Source organism: Grampus griseus (genome assembly GCF_964374135.1).
Source record: "Grampus griseus genome assembly, chromosome: 20".
Lineage (NCBI taxonomy): Eukaryota > Metazoa > Chordata > Mammalia > Artiodactyla > Delphinidae > Grampus > Grampus griseus.
In genome coordinates, this window is record NC_139014.1 from 50,715,441 (window position 1) to 50,732,119 (window position 16,679).

General features: G+C 53.1%; 1 protein-coding gene across 1 annotated transcript; it reads left to right on the forward strand.

Annotated features, from left to right (window-relative positions):
- Positions 1-3: 3 nt before the first annotated feature.
- Positions 4-10,337, forward strand: SCARF1 (scavenger receptor class F member 1). Its single transcript, XM_082678456.1, has 11 exons — positions 4-165; positions 439-500; positions 749-850; positions 1,900-2,425; positions 3,672-3,890; positions 4,291-4,419; positions 5,216-5,319; positions 5,812-5,932; positions 7,196-7,320; positions 7,412-7,558; positions 8,234-10,337. Exons 1-11 carry the CDS (start codon positions 65-67, stop codon positions 9,091-9,093), a joined length of 2,496 nt encoding a protein of 831 aa, XP_082534582.1. The 5' UTR covers positions 4-64; the 3' UTR covers positions 9,094-10,337.
- The last annotated feature ends 6,342 nt before the right edge of the window (positions 10,338-16,679 follow it).

The following is a 16,679-nucleotide window of genomic DNA, read 5'->3' on the forward strand; positions in this document are numbered from 1 at the left end:
CAGGGAGGGGGTTGGGAGCTGTGGGGGCCAGACTAACCCAAGCCCTCCCACTGCACTGGCCGCCATGGGGCTGGGGCTCCTGTTCCTTCTGCTGCTGCTCTGGACTTGGGGGACCCAGGGGTCTGAGCTGGACCCCAATGGGCGGCACGTCTGCATGGCCAGCAGGTGGGTCTTCTGGGGGTTTCATGGGGGGGAGGAGGACACGAGGAAAGAGGGGCTAAAGCGAGAGGGGCTCGGGGACAGCCTAGAGGGTGGTGGGTAGTGGCGGCAGATGGTGGGATGGCCAGGGACAGAGCGGGAAGGGGTCGGGGACACGGGGGCTGTGACCCTGGGCCAGGCCTGCCCGATGGGGCTGAGGCAGCATCCCATGTCTCAGGGAGACAGTGATCCACCTGCGGAGCCAGGCTGCCCCCCGGCTGACCCCTCTCTGCCCCACAGCCCCTCTGCTGAGCTCCACTGCTGCCCAGGCTGGAGGCAGAATGATCGAGAATGCACCACCCGTGAGTAGCCAGGATGCACCCCCCCACCGGAGGAGAAGGGAGGACAGAGCCCAGTGACCCTTCCTTCCTACCCTCCTGGGGTCTGTTTGCCCTCCTGAGCCCTAGAGCTAGGGTCCATGCCGTGGCCCAACCCCCCAGCCCTGAGGAAACAGCTCTTGAGGGGGACAGGCCACTGGGAGTCAGTGAAAAGGGCAGAGTGTCCCCTGGCCGCACCCCAGTCCTTCCAACCTGGGTGGGGTGTTTTTCAGCCATCTGCGAGGGGCTGGACGTCTGCCGGGAAGACGAGGTATGTGTGAAACCAGGCCTCTGTCGATGCAAACCTGGATTCTTCGGGGCCCGGTGCAACTCGCGTGAGTCCTGAGTCTCTCCTGAAGGATGAGGTTGCCGGGCAGGACTGGGGGAGAGGGGAGGCAAAGCTTGTAGGAATGTAATCTTAGAACAGCAGGGCCAGAATCCCTCCAAGCTTCGCTGAGGAGACTGAGGTCGAGACAGGAAGTGACGCACTCTAAGGGGATGTCCTGAGTCATCTGGTTTTTATCCCATCCACAGAGCCCTCCCACAGGTTCAGTTCTGGGCCATTCATCTTCCCTTTCAACTTCCGGAAAGATGCTGTGGATCCCCGTTAACTGCAGAATGGATGCATTCTTGGTCTCCCCGTATGCGCGTGTGGAGGGTGACTGGAATGTCCTCCCTCTCTAGCAGAAAGTGGGGCATGGGAGAGGGGTTGGTGGGCAGCTTAGCCAGAGGGCAGCCTGGCTAGGAGTCAGGGTTGAGAGGAGACACTGGGGGGAGTGTGGCTTCTTCTTCGACCCGGATGGGCAGCATTCAGGCGGGGGAAGACACAATGGGGGAACCCAATGAGAGGAAGGAGGGGCATAAATGAAGGCACACCCACTTCTGTGTGACTCTGGGCAAGGCCCTTTGCCACTAGTGATCTTTTTTTTTTTTTTTTTTAATTTTTTTGCGGTACGTGGGCCCCTCACTGCTGTGGCCTCTCCCGTTGCGGAGCACAGGCTCCGGACGCGCAGGCTCAGCGGCCATGGCTCACGGGCCCAGCCGCTCCGCGGCATGTGGGGTCCCGGACCGGGGCACAAACCCATGTCCCCTGCATCGGCAGGCGGACTTTCAACCACTGCGCCACCAGGGAAGCCCATCCACTCGTGATCTTTAAGTGTGTTCTGGAATGTGGAAGTGGGAGGCTGGGCCAGTGGTAAAGATTTGTGTAGTTCAGAGTCTGGGGCAGGAAGTAAGCTGTGCCCCAGGAGGACAGGCTGTCCCCGGCTCTTGGAGGGCGGGCCCGGCCCCCCCACCTCTTCCTTGTGGAAGGGGTCGCAGGGCGAGGATCCGTGGTGCCTGACCCTGAGCCCGTTGACCCCCTTCCCTTACCCCGACCCCGCAGGCTGCCCGGGCCAGTACTGGGGCCCCGACTGCCGGGAGAGCTGCGCCTGCCACCCGCACGGCCAGTGCGAGCCGGCCACGGGCGTGTGCCACTGCCAATCCGACCGCTGGGGCGACCGCTGCGAGTTCCCGTGCGCCTGCGGCCCCCACGGGCGTTGCAACCCCGAGACCGGCGCGTGCCGCTGCGAGCCCGGCTGGTGGTCGCCCACGTGCCGCCGCCCGTGCCAGTGCAACCCGGCGGCGGCGCGCTGCGATCAGGCCACCGGCTCCTGCCTGTGCGAGCCGGGCTGGTGGGGCCGCCGCTGCAGCTTCCGCTGCGCCTGCCACGGCTCGCCGTGCGCGCAGGAGTCGGGCCGCTGCGCCTGCCGGCCCGGCTGGTGGGGCTCCGAGTGCCGGCAGCCTTGCGAGTGCGTGCGCGGCCGCTGCAGCGTCGCCTCCGGCCTGTGCACATGCCCGCCCGGCTTCCGCGGCGCGCGCTGCGAGCTGCCCTGCCCCGCAGGCCGCTACGGGCTTCAGTGCCGCGACAGGTGAGCCGGGGCAACGGGGGATGCGGGAGAGAAGGGAGGGAGGAGGGCGTGAGAAGGAAGGGGAGAGAACGGGAGGGAAAGGGGATGAGCCGGGGGCGCAGGGAGAATGTTGCGCAGAAACAGACAAGGATGGGGTGAAAGGGGAAAAAGAGTCCCTCGACGCCCTAAAGGCCAGCCTCGCCCACCACTTTCATCCGCTTACTGTTAAACAAAATACTACTACTAGCAAGCCGTAGAAACAGATAAAGAATCAACATTGTGGCAAAAGGATTGCAAGTCCCTCTGAAACTCAATGGTTTTCAAACTTTGACCAGTTCCACCCACAGTAAGAAATGTTTTACCTCCCATTCATATATAATATATGATGCGATATATATATTAACTGAAGTAAAAACTTAACCAGACAACACACATATGTACACCGAAATGTTTTCTATTCTCTCTCTCTCTCTCTCTCTTTTAATACTGGTCAGGATCTGCTAAATTGCTTTTATGAACTCCCTTCCTCACCCTACTAATGAGTCTGATCCAAGCTCGTGATCCCAGATAATTAAGTCTCTGGAGGGAAAAACTTAAGGATCAGTGAGATATTAAGATAAGATAAACCTTATTGGAAAAGTTGCTAAAAGAGTAGATCCTAAGTGTTCTCATCACAAGGAAAAAAACTTCTTTTTTCATTTTTTGGTATCCATATGAGATGATGGATGTTAACTAAACTTTTAGTGGTAATCATGTCACAGTATGTATGTGAGGAGGTCATTATGCTGCACACTTGAAACTTATACAGTGCTGTATGTCAATTATAACTCAATAAAACTGGAAAAAATGTAAGATAAAATTCTAGTGGTGAAAACAGACATTTTATGCGTTTTCATAATGCATAAAATGGCATAGAGGATACACTACTGAGGACTGCTCATGCCAGACCTCCGAGATGGCATGGGTGGAATGGGGGAAGGGGAAAAGGGGAGGAGGGGAACCCTGGGCAGAAGGGAAGCAGAGGTTGAGGTCGTAACTTGGCTTCCCTGGCTGGGCTGGGAGCTCCTGGTGACCCTGGGACCCAGGGAAGGATGGGGCTCAGAACCAGGGGTTAGGAAAAGGCTGGAATCCTACTAGAGCCCACAGAGATAGTCTGCCCAGCCTCTTTGTTGTACAACACGGGGCAGCTGAGGCTCGAACCTGCCTGAGTGGCCCAGCTGGCACCGGGAGGCTCTCCTAGTGTTGCATGTACTCTTTCTCTTCCCAGCTGTGGCCACTGCAAGCAGAATGAGCCATGTTCTGCAGACACAGGTAGCTGCGAGTCCTGCGAGCCGGGCTGGAATGGGACTCAGTGCCACGAGCCCTGCCCTCCTGGCACCTTTGGCGAGAGCTGCAGGCAGCAGTGCCCCCACTGCCGGCTTGGGGAGGCCTGCCAGCCAGACACCGGGCACTGTCGACATTGTGACCCTGGCTGGCTGGGGCCCAGGTGAGGGGGCCAGCCTGCTCAGGGTGAGGGTATACCTTCCTTCTAGATCCTCACCGCAGCGGCTCCCTCAGGGAGAGCGGCCTCCTCCCGCAACGCATACATTCACACAGCCCTGGGGGCCCGCCTGAGGTGCGAGAGTTGGGTGCTAATGGGGCCCTGGGCACAGTTTTCCTCCAGCTCCCTCACCACTCAGGCTTCCCGCCCTCTTCTCGTCCAGGGATCTGTAGTCTGTCACCTACTGGGTCTGGCCTCAAATTCAAGGCCCTGTTTGCACCTGAGCTTCACTGCTGAAAAGTAGACAACTGGGTCTCTGAATCGACAAGTGTGGGCAGATGGGTGAGGCCCCTCTGTGGGGTGCAGGCCTGCCCTGCTCCCCATTCTGAGTCTTGCCTCACCTCAGGTGTGAAGACCCCTGCCCGATTGGCACCTTTGGGGAGGGTTGTGGCTCTACCTGCCCCACCTGTGTCCGGGGGGCCTGCGATGCTGTGACTGGGGAGTGTGTCTGCAACGCCGGCTACTGGGGGCCCAGGTGAGGACTGGGGCCCTGGAAGGAGGCAGGGGCCTAGGTCGGGCCTCTGTGCAATCCGCTTCCCAAACTTCCCTTCCTGGGCTTCTCCATCTCCCAGATTCCCACCCAGCATCCTCATAACTAAGAAGTTATTCCTCTTGTTGTGGGGTCTGCATCTTCCAGAGGAGGGTCAGAGTGATGCTTAATCTAAAAGGCCTGGCTCCTGAACTAGAAGTTACTTAGGAGGAGGGCGCCAAACCCCACTGCTGTTTCCCTAAGGTCTTCAGGTGGCAAAAACATAATCAGTGTCACTATCTCCAATGTCAGGTTTTTCCCACCTATAGGATAGAATGTAGTATCAACTGGAAGAGACCTCATTTTATAGAGGAGAGGACCGAGGCCCAGAGAGTTAGGGGCAGGGCTGGGGATGGCTCAGACCTCCAAACCCTGAGGAAGTGTCTCCGGATTCCATTGGCATCTTGCTTATCTCACATTAGCGCCAGGTGGGCAAGGGATGAGGCTCATGAGAGGTGGGCCCTGACTGAGGCTTCCACCCTGGGGGGCCTGGGAGCCAGGGGGCAGTTTGTGGGTGGTCTCTCTGGAAGATGGGCTTGGGGGCTAAGGGATTCTTCCAAACACTGCTAGGCGTGCTTAGAATGTGGCTGAGAGGTCAGAGGAATCTGCGTGGGCATCACCCAGGGAAGTCTGTATGGCAGGGGGTGGGAAGCAGTGCCCAGAAATGTACCCTCCCCTGTGCCCTGCCCACCTCCATGCCTTCTCACCCAGCCTTCAGCCTGTCTCTCCTGTCACCCCAAAGCTGCAACACTTCGTGCCCATCTGGCTTCCACGGAAACAACTGCTCTGTTCCCTGCGAATGTCCAGAGGGAAACTGCCACCCTGTCTCTGGGGCCTGCCAGCTGGGTAAGGTGGAAAGAAGGGTACAGGGAGAAGTAACTGGGGAAAGAGTGGCCCTTTACATGGGCTCCGGGGCCTCATTACTTGCCAGAGAGGCTGGGCCCTCTTCAGAGATGTTCTCTTTACTGGAAATTTGTATGGGTGCTTTGGGGCCCCCTGAAGATGTGACAGAGCCTCTGTCCCCTGGGAAACCAGGCTAGCACCCAGGAAATGAGCGGACAGGGCCGGACACCGGGATGTCTCATCAGGCCCGAGAACTGAGGGCAAGAGTTTGCGGAAGAGGCCGTGGACCATCGGGAGAGGACCAGTGGGGAGGCTGCCTGGAGGAGGGGGCCTCCAGGCTGAGCAGAGTCTACATCTCTTAGAAGAGCGGGAGGGGCCCACAGGTGGAAGGTTCCCAGGATCTCCCCAGAGTAGGCAGTTCAGAGCTAGAGATGAGACGTGATGTATGGGAGACAACATGGCCCTGAAGAGTCGCCCGTCCCTGGCTCTCCCTAGGATCCCATGGTCAGGATGCCGCCCTCCTTGCGGGCATCCTTGTGCCTCTGCTGCTTCTCCTCCTGGCCATCGCCTGCTGTGCTTGCTGCTGCTGGGCTGCCCGGCTGGATCCCAAGGACAGGTGAACCCTGGCCCCTTCCTTCCCGATTCCACAGCTCAGGCCATGGGTGGAAGCAAGGTGGCATCTGGTTTCCTCTCAGGGGTGGGGAGGGGCCTTGTCACACACGTAGGTCAGAGGTAACGAGGTAGCTGGCAGTGGCTGTGGCCTGGAGACACCAGGTCAGCCATCTGCCCTCCTCAGAAGCCTTCAGTGGGGGAGGTTCTGAGTCACACGTGAGCAGGGGGCCCCGGGCACCAGGATGGCAGAAGGCAGAAGCACCGGGACAGCTCTGGGCAGGGAGGGGAAGAGACCAGGCCTCAGAAGGGAGAGTTGCCATAAAAGCCCAAGCAGTGGTTTAGCAGAGAATGTGGCTTTTCGAGAAAAGGAGGCGAGGAGGGATTTGAGCTCGCAGGCTGCTGCGGGGAAGCGGGGAATATTCCTTGCACAGAGCTTTGTTCCTTTACAAAATCTCTTCGTACTTCTCAGCACCTTGGAGGCTCACAGCAGCATGGAGGTTTGGAGCGGGGCACGTGGGGCAGGAAGATTAGCATTCTCAATTCCCAGGAGGACAAGGTGACCCAGCTAGTCACTGGCACGCACAGAGCCCGTGGCCGGTTCTCTGGACTCTTTGTTTTGTCCTGTGTGCTCGTATTAGTTCACGCACTACCCCTTGATCATGTCCTCCTCTGTGCTGTGGGGCATCCTCAGACCAGCAGACCCAGTAGCCTCCCCGCAACCCCGGGGCATAGAGCCTGGAGGTGGGGAGAAGCCCCTCACAGGAAGACCGGGACATGTGCACAGACTGTCTGAGGAATGGTAATGATTGAAGCTGTCACTTCCAGCTTCGGGGCGGGGACAAGAGTGGGCTTCCTGGAGGTGGTGTCACTTCCAGAAAGATAGGTGAGCTGGGCTCAGCTGGGATGATAATAACACACTGCTGTATTTTGGGGCAGCCCCACCAGGTAGCTGGTGCTGTGCTGGGTCCTGAAGTTCTGAGATAGCAGTTGTCCCCATTTTACGGATGAGGAAGCTGTGGCCCAGAGAGGCAAAGTCTGAGCCACAGTTGCTGCCTCGTGACTCTGGAACCATGCTGCCCTCTGCGACAGGCCCAGATCTCAGGGTCAGTAGTTTGGACTTTACTCTGTAGTCATAGAGAGTCACTGAAGTAGACACAGTCACTCTGTCACACGAATCCCGGGACTAGAATGGTCCTGGCCCTTTACTGCTGCCCCCGCCCCGCCCCAACCGGGGTCTCCCTCACTGACGACTCTCCCGTGCCCTCAGGCCAGCGAGAGATGGGACCGCTATGTCCAGGATGAAGCTGCAGGTCTGGGGGGCACTGACCTCCAGCCTGGGCTCTGCGCTGCCCTGCGGTTCCCTCAGCAGCCACAAGCTTCCCTGGGTGACGGGTAAGCGGGTGCTGAGGGTCAGGGGCTGCAAGGGGACAGGGCTTCCCCTGGGGCTCTGCGCCTGACCTAGAGCCTCCCCCTGCCGCCTCAGTCTCGCACCATGATCCGGAGATCCCCTTCAACCATAGCTTCATCGAACCGCCCTCGGCTGGCTGGGCCTCGGACGACTCCTTCTCTACTGATCCCGAGTCTGGAGAAGAGGACGAAGGTCCTGCCTACTGCGTGCCACCCCAAGAAGGTAGCCCCCAAACAGCCCACTCAGCCCCTGAGCAGCCCTGCTCATCACAGCCTCTCCTTTATTCCTTCAGCAAACGTGTATCAAGCTCCCGTTCCGTTCCATGCCCTTCACAGTTCCTGGCAGTGGGATGCAGCAAAGAACAAGATAGATTCCTGTCCTCCCCAAGCCTGTAGTCTGGTGGGCAGTAATCAGACACATGTGGGACAGAGTGATACATGCTTTCATGGGGGACATGCAGGTCGGGGCTCGGAATCCAGCCACGTCAGGGATGACTGGAGTCAGGGAAGATGTCTCGGTGTTAGTGGTATTGGAGTTGAGCCTGGCAGAATCAGTAGGAATTAGCCCTGGGAAAATTAGGGAGAGTTGGGAATGATGTTTCAGGAAGAGCGAACAGTATACCCAAAGGATCAGAGGTAAGAGGGACATGGCCATGTGGCGCTGAAGGAGTTTTAGCATGGTTAGAGTGTGACATGAGTGCAAAGTAGGGTGGGTGATGAGAAAAGAGGGTAGAAGCAGTAGCATCTGCCTGAATAGGCCCTTCCCCTGCCTCTCTGCGTCCTCACGCTCTCCCTTGCCCCATTTGAGGGGCCTCCCAGAAGATGCTGAGCTGGGTAAGCAGGATGGATTGGGGTAGCCAGCCCAGGTTTGGCCAAGCTCTTCTGTCTCCTTTGCCAGGGGTGGTCCCTGTGGCCCAAGCAGAGTCACCAGAGGCCAGCCTGACCGGAGGTCCCTTCCCTCCCGCTGAGGATGCCTCCACGCCGTTTGCCATCCCGCGCACTTCCAGCCTAGCTCGGGCCAAGCGGCCGTCAGTCTCCTTTGCCGAAGGCACCAAGTTTGCACCACAGAGCTGCCGAGGCTCCGGGGAGCTCTCCAGCCCTCTCCGTAAGCCCAAGAGGCTCTCCCGGGGGGGCCAGCCAGGTCCTGAAAGCCAGGAGGCCGAGGAGTCCACAGGCCCAGAGCAAGCAGAAATGAACGGGGCCCCTCCAGGTGCCGCCAGCCCCAGGGATTCAGCCACTGGCCGCCGCCGGCTCCCGCTTAGTGGCCGGACGGTGGCTGAACGTGTGGAAGCCATTGAGGGCAGTGTCCAGGAGAGTGCAGGCTCTGTGACCACAATCTACATGCTGGCAGGGACACCCCGGGGATCTGAGGGCCCCGTCCGGTCTGTCCTCCGCCGTTTTGGTAGCTTCCAGAAAGGCCAGGCAGAGCCTAAGGTCAAGAGTGCCATCCCTAAGCCTCCACGCCGGGCCCTGAGTCGGAACAAGGGCAGCCCCGGGCCGGCCTCTGGCTCTGCCGATCAGAGCTCCAGCTCAGCCCCAAGTGAGGAGCTGACAGGGGCCTTGGAGTCTGCAGGGACTGGGCCAGAGGAAGTGGCCAGGGGGCTAGGGGATGGCATCAAGAGCTCAGGGAGGGGCCAGGAGCTGGTCCCTGAGGGTGGTCCCCTAGAACAGGATCCCCAGAAGCTGGCTGACGAGGAAGGGCAGGAGGAGCCCCAGTATGAGAATGTCGTACTCATCTCTGGGCCGCCAGAGCCCTGAGGACCTTGAATTTCGTGAGTGGGAAGACTGGATGGTGCTTAGGCATCCGAACTGCCCCGAATTAGATGGTGTTTTGTGCTGGGAAAAGATCCCAGGGCCAGGAAAGACACGCTGGAGCCCCTGCACTTCCACCGGGACATGTCAGAGCTGGAGGCCAGTTGGCTCTGGCCCTGGCCATGCTCTGGGAGTGGGTCTGGAAGGCCTGGGCAGAGACCCCACAGGATGGGGTCAGGAAGGGGAAAGAGATGGCTGCAGGGACTTTTTCTCTGTTGTCCTGTACTCTGTTTGCCCCCAAAGGCTATTCTTTCCTTCATTTGCAAAACATTTTTCTGAAATGGGAAACAACCTAAATGTTTGATGCTGAAAGATTAATTAAAGAGCTATTCCTTATGAAAGGTTCCTAAACAACCATAATAAATCAGGTCGTGTAAGAATATTTAATATGGGAGCATGTTCACACTATCCTGTTACGTGTAAAAAGTAAGTTTTCTTTTTTACAAATTTCATTCCTTTTGGCCTCAGAATACGTTTAGAATTCTTCCATTTTTTGTTTATTTTGTGACCCTTTTACAGACTTTTTAAAAAAAGATGGATGTGCATAAAAAAGATTTGAAGGGGCTTCCCTGGTGGCGCAGTGGTTGAGAGTCCGCCTGCCCATGCAGGGGACGTGGGTTCGTGCCCCGGTCCGGGAGGATCCCACGTGCCGCGGAGCGGCTGGGCCCGTGAGCCATGGCCGCTGAGCCTGCGCGTCCGGAGCCTGTGCTCCGCAACGGGAGAGGCCACAGCAGTGAGAGGCCCGCGTACCGCGAAAAAAAAAAAGAAAAAAGAAAAAAAAAAAAGATTTGAGGGAAAGGCATCAAATGACGTTTTTCTCTGGGAGACGAGATTGTGGCAGATATTTATTTTCTTCTTAAATTTTTGCATAATTTGCAACTTTTCTACAGTGAACGTTCTTTTCACTTTTCTCACTAGGTTGAATATTTAAAATTATAATAGGCAATATTCTTCGTTAAAAATAAAAAGTACTGGGCTTCCCTGGTGGCGCAGTGGTTGAGAGTCCGCCTGCCGATGCAGGGGACGCGGGTTCGTGCCCCGGTCCGGGAAGATCCCACATGCCGCGGAGCGGCTGGGCCCGTGAGCCATGGCCGCTGAGCCTGTGCTTCCGGAGCCTGTGCTCCACAACGGGAGAGGCCACAACAGTGAGAGGCCTGCGTACCACAAAAAAAAAAAAAATAATAAATAAATAAATAAATAAATAAATAAAAAGTACTAACATTATAGACATGTCTAGAGTAAAAATGAGATTTCTCTTCTCCCCAGAGGATTCTGGGGGATGAGGGAGGGGCCAGACTTAATTTTCACGGAGTGCCTGTTGGTCTAGTTCTGAATACTTTCCTCACATACTTGTATTAGCCAGTCAGGAAATAAAAAGCAAGTCCCTCCGTCCCAGTGTGCAGAGAATCTCATGAACAGGTTAGATGCTTCCTTTCAAATGTTTTTCTGTGCGCGTGAAAATAAAACAACATACCGTTCTGCAATTTGCTTTTTTACTTAACAATATAACCTGGCTATCTTTTGATGTCAGTAAATATAAAGCTACCTCTTTTTATAAAAAATGGCTGCATGGGATTCCATCATGTGGAAATAACACAGGTTATTTAAACCATCCCCTGCCTATGGGGATGTGGGTTGTTTCTAATTGTTTTGATACAATAAATGATGCAGTGGACAACTCGGTCTACATTTCCTTTTGCATTAGTGCTAGGTTTTCTGTAGAAGAGCTTCCTGGAGGTGGAATTGGTGGGTTATGGGGTAAGAAAATTAAACATTTGAGTATTTACTCCAGTTGGCCCTCCGCAAAAAATTGAATGGCTTTGTGTTCTCATAAATTATGTTGACATCTATTTCCCCACACCCAATCTGATAGGTTAAAAGTGATATCTCATTATTTTAGCACGCACAAAAAATAACTAAAGTAATAACATTTTTAATTATTAAAAAGTTAAACTCTTTGTACAGATAAAAGTTTTGGGTTTTGTTTTTTGGCCGTGCCAAGCAGCTTATGGGATCTTAGTTCCCCGACCAGGGGTTGAACCTGGGCCCTCAGCAGTGAGAGCGCAGAGTCCTAACCACTGGACAGCCAGGGAGTTCCCCAGATAAAAGTTTTTTGTTTGTGGGGTTTCTGTTGTTGTTAAGTATCTTCTTTTTTTTTAATATATAATGTTAATTTTTTTCTTTTTTTTATTATTTTTGGCTGCGTTGGGTCTTCATCGCTGTGTGTGGGCTTTCTCTAGTTGCGGCGAACTGGAGCTACTCTTCCTTGTGGTGTGCAGGTTTCTCATTGCGGTGGCTTCTCTAGTTGCGGAGCACGGGCTCTAGGCACGTGGGCTTCAGTAGTTGCAGCATGCGGGCTCAGTAGTTGCGACACGTGGGCTCAGTAGTTGTGGCACATGGGCTTAGTTGCTCCACAACATGTGGGATCTTCCCAGCCTGGGGATCGAATGTGCGTCCCCTGCATTGGCAGGCAGATTCTCAACCACTGCGCCACCAGGGAATGCCTGTTTGCGTTTTTTAACTATCAAAAATGGTACCATTTGTGCACCCAATGTTCACAGCAGCACTATTTACAATAGCCAGGACATGGAAGCAACATCAGTATCCATCAATAGATGAATGGATAAAGAAGGTGTGGCCTAGGACTTCAGGTTCGAGCCCTGGTCTGGGAAGATCCCAAATGCCATGGAGCACCTAAGCCCATGAGCCACAATTACTGAGCCAGCACTCTAGAGCCCGTGAGCCACAATTACTGAGCCCACGTGCCACAACTACTGAAGCCCGTGCGCCTAGAGCCTGTGCTCTACAACAAGAGAAGCCACCGCAATGAGAAGCCCACGCACTGCAACGAAGAGTTGCTCCCTCTCACAGCACCTAGAGAAAGCCTGCACACAGCAAGGAAGACCCAACACGGCCATAAATAAATAAATAAATAAATAAATTTTAAAAAAAGAGGACGTGGTCTATATACAATGGAATATTACTCAGCCATAAGAAAGAATGAAATATTGCCATTTGCAGCAAAATGGATGGACCTAGAGATTATCATAGTAATTGAAGTAAGTCAGACAAAGAAAAATATCAAATGAGATCACTTATATGTGGAATCTAAAAAAATAATACAAATGAACTTATCTACAAAAGAGAAATAGACTCACAGACATAAAGACAAGATTAAGGTTACCAAAGGGGAGGGAGGGAGGGATAAATTAGGAGTATGGGATTAATATATATACACTACAATATATAAAATAGATAAACAACAAGGTCCTACTGAATAACACAGGGAACTATATTCAATATCTTGTAATACACTGTAGTGAAAAAGAATCTGAAAAAGAATACATATATATATTGGGAATTTTCTGGCGGTCCACTGGTTAGGGATCCACGCTTCTACTGCCGGGGACAAGGGGTTCGATCCCTAGTCAGGGAACTAAGATCCCACATGCCGTGCTGCACAGCCAAAAAAAAGAATATATATATATATATATATATATATATATATATATATATATATATAATTGAATCACTAAAAAAAGTGAAAAAAATAAGATTATTAAAATGTGAATTCTATGATTATTCTAAGACTGAGCTTCTTTTCATATCTTTAAAGTTATTTGTATTTTTCCTATAGATGATTTGGTTATATTCTTTCCCCAATTTTCTTTTTCTTTTTTTTTCTAAATTAATTAATTTATTTATTTTTGGCTGCATTGGGTCTTCGTTGCTGTTCACGGGCTTTCTCTAGTTGCGGCAAGCGGGGGCTACTCTTTGTTGCAGTGCACGGGCTTCTCATTGCAGTGGCTTCTCGTTGCAGAGCACGGGCTCTAGGCGTGCAGGCTTCAGTAGTTGTGGCATGCAGGCTCAGTAGTTGTGGCTCGCGGGTTCTAGAGTGCAGGCTCAGTAGTTGTGGTGCACGGGCTTAGTTGCTCCACGGCATGTGGGATCTTCCTGGACCAGGGCTCGAACCTGTGTCCCCTGCATTGCAGGTAGATTCTTAACCACTGCACCACCAGGGAAGCTCTTTCCCCAATTTTCAATTGAGATGTTCATTTTTTTCTCATTGATTTATAAGTGCCTTTATATCAAGGATATTCTTTTTTATTTTTATTTAATTTTTTTATTGGGATACAGTTGTTTTACAATGTTGTGTTAGTTTCTACTGTACAGTGAAGTGGAGTTCCCTGTGTGCTATACAGCAGGCAGGTTCTCATTAGTTATCTATTTTATATAGATTAGTGTATATATGTCAGTCCCAGTCTCCCAATTCATCCCACCCCCACTTCCCCACTTGGTGTCTATACGTTTGTTCTCTACATCTGCGTTTCTATTTCTGCTCAAGGATATTAATTCTTCGCCCAGTTTGTAATTGGTCTTTAATGCTGTTTCTAGTTTCTTTCTTCTTTTTCTCCATAGAAATTAAAAGTTTAAATTTAGACAGGTCTTTTTCTTTTTGACTTCTGGGTTTAATGTCACGCATAATGGAAAGATGGAAAGGCTTTCTCTACCTTAAAATCAGTGAAATAATCTTCTACATTTTCTTTTAGTACTTTAGTGGTTTTATTTCTTTATGAATTTTTAATTGAAGTATATAGTTGATGTACAATATAGTGATTCACAATTCTTAAAGGTTATGCTCCATTTATAGTTATTATAAAATATTGGCTACATTCCCTGTGTTGAGCAACATATCCTTGTAGCTTATTTTATACATAATAATTTATTTCTTTATGATTTGCCAGCAGTGCTGGTGTGTTGCCTTTAACACTGCTGACAAAAAGACTGAAAAAAACCCCAAACCCAGAGAATTCCCTGGTGGTCCAGTAGTTAGGACTTTGCACTTACACTGTCCTGGCCCGGGTTCAATCCCTGGTTGGGGAACTAAGATCCCACAAGCCACAGGGCTCGGCCAGAACAAACAAACAAACAAAAACCCAGAATTTCATTCAAATTAGACTTGGATTCAAATCTCAGTTCTGACATACTTGTTTTGTGACTTTGGAAATGTTACTTAAAGCTTGTTTTTTCATCTGAAAAATGCGGATATGGCTATATCCCAGGTTATAGTAGGGATTAAATGACAAAGTATGTAAAGCACCTAGTAAATTTTTGACTCTCAATAAAGGTTCATTATTATTGGCATTACATCATTCTCCCAGCTTTGAATCCTTTGTCCCTAGAAGCTGACACCTTTCTCCTCTTCATTTATTCATGTTTTCATTCAACAAACTCATATTGTGCATCTGCTTTGTGCTTTCTTCTGTATTAAGGGCTGGTTAATACAGAATACAATATAATACAATACAAAGCTGAATAAGACACAGTTCGTGCCTCCAAAGAGTTCATAGTCAATGGGAAAAGGGAGAGACAAACAGATGAACAGATTGTAAAACAAAGCAATCAGTGGACAAAGATAATGGAGAATATCGTGAGTAGTAGTTAGGGAAGGCTTCCTGGAGGAGATGCTGTTCCAGAAGGGACTACGTTTGAGGGTCAGAGGTGAAAGAACAGCACCTGCAGAACTACAAGCAATTCCGTGTGACTGGAACATCTTAAGCCAGCCAGGGTGGGGGAGGAGCCTGTGTAGGTCAGGTTGGAGAACTTGAACTTTATCCTGCAGGACAAATGGTAAAGAGTTCCTGAAGCATTTTAGCAGAGGTCAGATTTACATAGCTCACTGGGATGGAGTGCGGTGAAGAGATGGATTTGAGTGGCTGAGATTGGAACCTGGATGAACAGCAGTTGCAGTCACAGACATACATGGGCAAATTAGATAAGCACTTAGGAGATACGGATTGTCTGGGTGGGGTGGGGTGGGAGGGAGAGGGAGAATAACAGCAGGTACCCAACAAATATTTGTTGAAAAGGTGGTTCACGGTATCTGACTTCAGTAGGTAGTGATGCTATTATCTGAAAAAGGATGGGAGGAACAGTTTTGGGGGGTGGGGGTGGAGAAAGTGAACTATTTCAGAGATGTGTTTGAAACAGTTTAGAAATGTGTATGGAACAACTGCCTGGAGACAGCCCTCAGGCAGGCGGCTCTAGGAGGGAGGGAGGGAGGGAAAGACTGAAGTTAGTCAAGAGACAGTTACAACCCTGTGAGCGGGTGAGATTAACGGGATAGGTAACCAGACAGGATCCCCCAAACCCACAATGTCAGGCGTGGTCTGAGCAAGGTTGCCAACGGTGGGTTCACGGCGGCAGGGGGCGCACTCGGACTCAGGGACGTGGAGCAGGAGGCTGCTGGGTCTCCCACAGCCCTGGGATGACAAGGCCAGCTCCCAGAGCGTGCCAGAGAGACCAAGCGGAATCTGCGGGAGACCGAAGGCCCTCCGAAGTTGTTGGCCTAGTGCCTTCGATGGGGTAGATCCTCCAAATGGAGCTGAACCTCCAGGGCCTAGGTTCCATCCCCCTGCCCTGGCAGTTCCTCGGGGCATGTCCAGGTCGCTGATCAGAGCAGGAGCCTGGAGCCCTCCCGACCACGCGCACTTTCCGGGAGACCTGACTTGTGCTTTGCAGTTTGGCGCTGCCCACCGCGTCAACCTGCAGGGAGAGCCCTAACCTGAAGGAAATGTCAGGGAATGGGGAGTAAGGGGGTGGAGGTGGTGCCGGGCAGTGGGAATGGGGTGGTCAACTCCAGCAGGGAGTACCAAGATGACCGGTCTGGGTGAAGGTCCCCGAGGGGACCAAGGAGAGAGGGAACGGGGTGGGGTCGGGGGGTCAGAGTCTGGATGCGGCACCCGAGGAAACAACGTTCTAGGAGGCAGACAAGCCCCAAACTCCCACTTGGGGACCCTGAGGGACACCTTCCAAGGACCGGGCAGATGGCACCCAGAAATGGGGTCGATGAATCAGGAGAGCAGGGAAGAAGCACACCATGCCTGGATAGAGAGAGGTCAGGGGATCCAGAATGCGCAGACAGCGCCTGGATGAGGGTTACTAGGGGCAGGAGAGCGAGGATTCAGGGCACAAAGCCCAAGACAGACAGGATGGCAGCGTTGCGAGGGGAGGCAATGGAAGTGGCGGGAGCGGGACGACTCATGCGGCGCCAGAGCATCGGGCGTGGTGCCCAAGGCACAGGAGAAGTTGGGGAAGACGAAGCGGGCCGGAGGAGAGCGGAGTGCGGGAGCTAGGCTAGGTGAGCGAGGCGGACCGGCGTGCAACTAGGGGAAGTCCGAAGGAGCCGGAACGCCGAGCAGGGGACCCAATCCAGAGACAGGGCTTCGGGGCGAGGCTCTGGAGAGGCGATGGGGCAATGCCTCTGGGGCTTCCCGGCACGGCTGTGACTCCAGTTTAAAGCACCAGACCAAAAACACCGCCCAACGCAGGTCCCGGTGCACCCCCAGCTCCCTTGTTTGTCTCCTAGTCCGGCCGGAACCGGCTTCTGCTCGCAGCGGGGCGGGCGGGTGGCTGCTGATTGGATAAAGCCTGTTTCCAGCCCCCACTCAGCCAATCAGCGTGTGGCAGTGTTTTCATCTTGGGGTCGGAATAAAAGGGCTGGAATAAAAGGGGGGCAGAAAAGGCGCCGG